The sequence below is a fragment of the Culex pipiens genome, chromosome 2 (assembly GCF_016801865.2).
Source record: "Culex pipiens pallens isolate TS chromosome 2, TS_CPP_V2, whole genome shotgun sequence".
Lineage (NCBI taxonomy): Eukaryota > Metazoa > Arthropoda > Insecta > Diptera > Culicidae > Culex > Culex pipiens.
The window spans coordinates 208771403-208773666 of record NC_068938.1 but is presented as its reverse complement, the minus strand read 5'-3'; the positions used below and the strand labels follow the sequence as shown (position 1 = coordinate 208773666).

The following is a 2264-nucleotide window of genomic DNA, read 5'->3' as shown; positions in this document are numbered from 1 at the left end:
AAAGTAGTGATGATGGTCATCTTCGATGATCGTCGTCCAGCAGTGGCAGGGTTTACGACGACGGCTGATACCGCCACATATTTATACTGGTGTAATTGATTAAATATCAATTATATTATTCGCAAATGATGATTCCATTGCTTATTGGAAAAATAACAACTGCAAATCGGCTCATGCAAAATATACTCTTAATTGTGATTACCAAGAAAATAATAACCATCAAATGAAACCCCAGCACAGATTTTCAGAAAGAAGACTGAAATCACCATTGCGTCGTGGTAGTGCTATCTTGTCGCAAGTCACTTTTTAGCATTTTAAGAAAGAACGAGTTTTTATATTTAATTTTAGATAAACTAAATCTGGAGCACCCGAAGTAAGCAATTCAAATTTTTGTGACAAAATGCAAATGTTTTTACATGTTTTAAGTTTTAGTGTAATAACTCAGATTTAAAATTGTGCCCTGTAAATTTCTAAAAAGAACCAGACGGAGCTCTCGCAACTATATAAAATTTCAGTTTTTAACTTGATTTTACCGACGACATTGTACTATGTCGACGATTCCATTTAAATTAGCACACTATAACGCCATTACAAGCTAACTGATGCGTAAACTTGTTACCAAGTAGGGGAATGGGGTTATTTTAAACAAAATTTTCTTCATTTTTTGAACGCCTTATTAGGAAGTATTATTTTTACAGAACAATGTAAAAATATCAATCTAATATTAATTTGATACTAAGTACACCCCACATTGCCCCAGCTGTCAAAATATAAAAAGGTGATTGTTCAATCTATGCTGGTTACATTGAATTGAATTGCTCATTCGTAATCATCATTGCGTTGAGAATGGTTCTGTATCAAGTAACAACAGTTTGGCTACTTTTGCTAGCCACGTTCAGTTATGGAACACCGACTGATTTTCGCGGGTACGTAGATTTTTTTCTAAAGATTTTTTCATCCTAATTTTTGAAGTTATTTAAAACCATTTTAGGGGCAATCCTAACAACTATGGTTTGTATTGTAAAACTATTTCGATCAATCTAATTAAAACAAATAATCTCTAGATCCCGTCGGGAACACCTTCACCATAATGAGCAACGTTTCCGGAGAGAGTTTCAACCGGAGCTGGTCCGAATACCGCGACGGTTTCAAAGCCAAGCGAGGCAGCAATTGGATTGGGTTGGACAAACTTCACCGGCTGACCAACGACGGTCACGATTACCAGCTAATCATTGTGCTCTCTGCTGAGGGGGCTACTTTATACGCCAGTTGTAACGAGTTCAAGGTTGATTCCGAGAAGGAAGATTATCGCGTCCACTGTCAGTCACTGCCGGGTTACGTTGAAGTTTTGCACGACGGTTCGACCTTTTCCACGTATGACCAAGGTGCTGGGCGGGAGCAGGCTGCTTCGTTTGGCTTTGGATGGTGGTTTGGAGAGAATCAGTGAGTATTTTGAAGAGGGCGGTTTGCCAAACAAATTAAGTTTTTTTGATTATTTTTTAGAAAACCGTTCAATGCTACAAACATGGTGCTAACCAAATTGAAGAAGAAATCTTCGAATTAGTTGGTGGAAATTTATAGGAGTCCAACTATACTTTAAAACTTTGATATTAATAAAAATTGCAAAACGTCTGATTCAGACGTATGGCTCCAATCGCTGACCTCCATCACATTGCCGATCAATTACCCTCGAGAGCAAATGCAAAATTTCCCACCACAATGGTCGATGACTACTGACGGTTCAAGTGTTGGCAGACGGAGTACTCCTGGTCGGTCAGCAAGCAGCGCTCCTTTCGAGACAAATCCCATCGACGTCAACGACGAGGTTGGGGTCGCGTCATCGTGTGTTTGCCAAAGTATGAAAAATATCTATTCAAAGTGTCAATATACTGTCCGCATCTGTCGTGCATATCAGGACGGTCCCCCTTCCCCACTGGAACATCCTTCTTCACGAGCAGCAGCAGTAGGGAATGTGTTTGCCGTTGGACTTAGTGCCTTGTGCTGACAGTGAGTACGGCCATACCACCCGATACTAGCAGAGAGGCAAGAATTCCAGGAATGTTCGGGCGTCCACAGTACATGGTGGTCGGGGTTTTTCGCATACGGGCTGTGATTTTATGTACATTTCAGGAAAACGAAACCGAGCGCAGAGAGAGAGAGAGAGAGAAAGAGATACATACTTTGAATCGGAAATTATCTCAACGGGTCATGGTTCTGGTTTGGGAGGAACTTTTTTGTTCGTGCAAAGCTAACAATTGCCAGCA

At 40.3% G+C, this 2264-nt stretch overlaps 1 protein-coding gene across 2 annotated transcripts; it reads left to right on the top strand.

Annotated features, from left to right (window-relative positions):
• The first annotated feature begins 808 nt into the window (after positions 1-808).
• Positions 809-1663, top strand: LOC120421571 (ficolin-1-A-like). Of its 2 annotated transcripts, XM_052708276.1 has the most exons (4): positions 809-926; positions 992-1011; positions 1065-1443; positions 1504-1663. In XM_052708276.1, exons 1-4 carry the CDS (start codon positions 847-849, stop codon positions 1562-1564), a joined length of 540 nt encoding a protein of 179 aa, XP_052564236.1. In that variant the 5' UTR covers positions 809-846; the 3' UTR covers positions 1565-1663. The 2 variants fall into 2 exon arrangements, with proteins under 2 accessions (XP_052564236.1, XP_039440736.2); XM_039584802.2 differs by lacking the exon at positions 992-1011 and having other exon boundaries at positions 828-926.
• Positions 1664-2264: the final 601 nt, after the last annotated feature.

What these genes read in the sequence shown, in the direction of transcription:
- LOC120421571 (XM_052708276.1), top strand. Translation starts at nt 847, where the DNA reads ATGGTTCTGTATCAAGTAACAACAGTTTGGCTACTTTTGCTAGCCACG. An exon ending in ACACCGACTGATTTTCGCGG is followed by an intron (nt 927 to 991) that starts GTACGTAGATTT and finishes AAACCATTTTAG; the next exon opens with GGGCAATCCTAACAACTATG. An exon ending in GGGCAATCCTAACAACTATG is followed by an intron (nt 1,012 to 1,064) that starts GTTTGTATTGTA and finishes AATAATCTCTAG; the next exon opens with ATCCCGTCGGGAACACCTTC.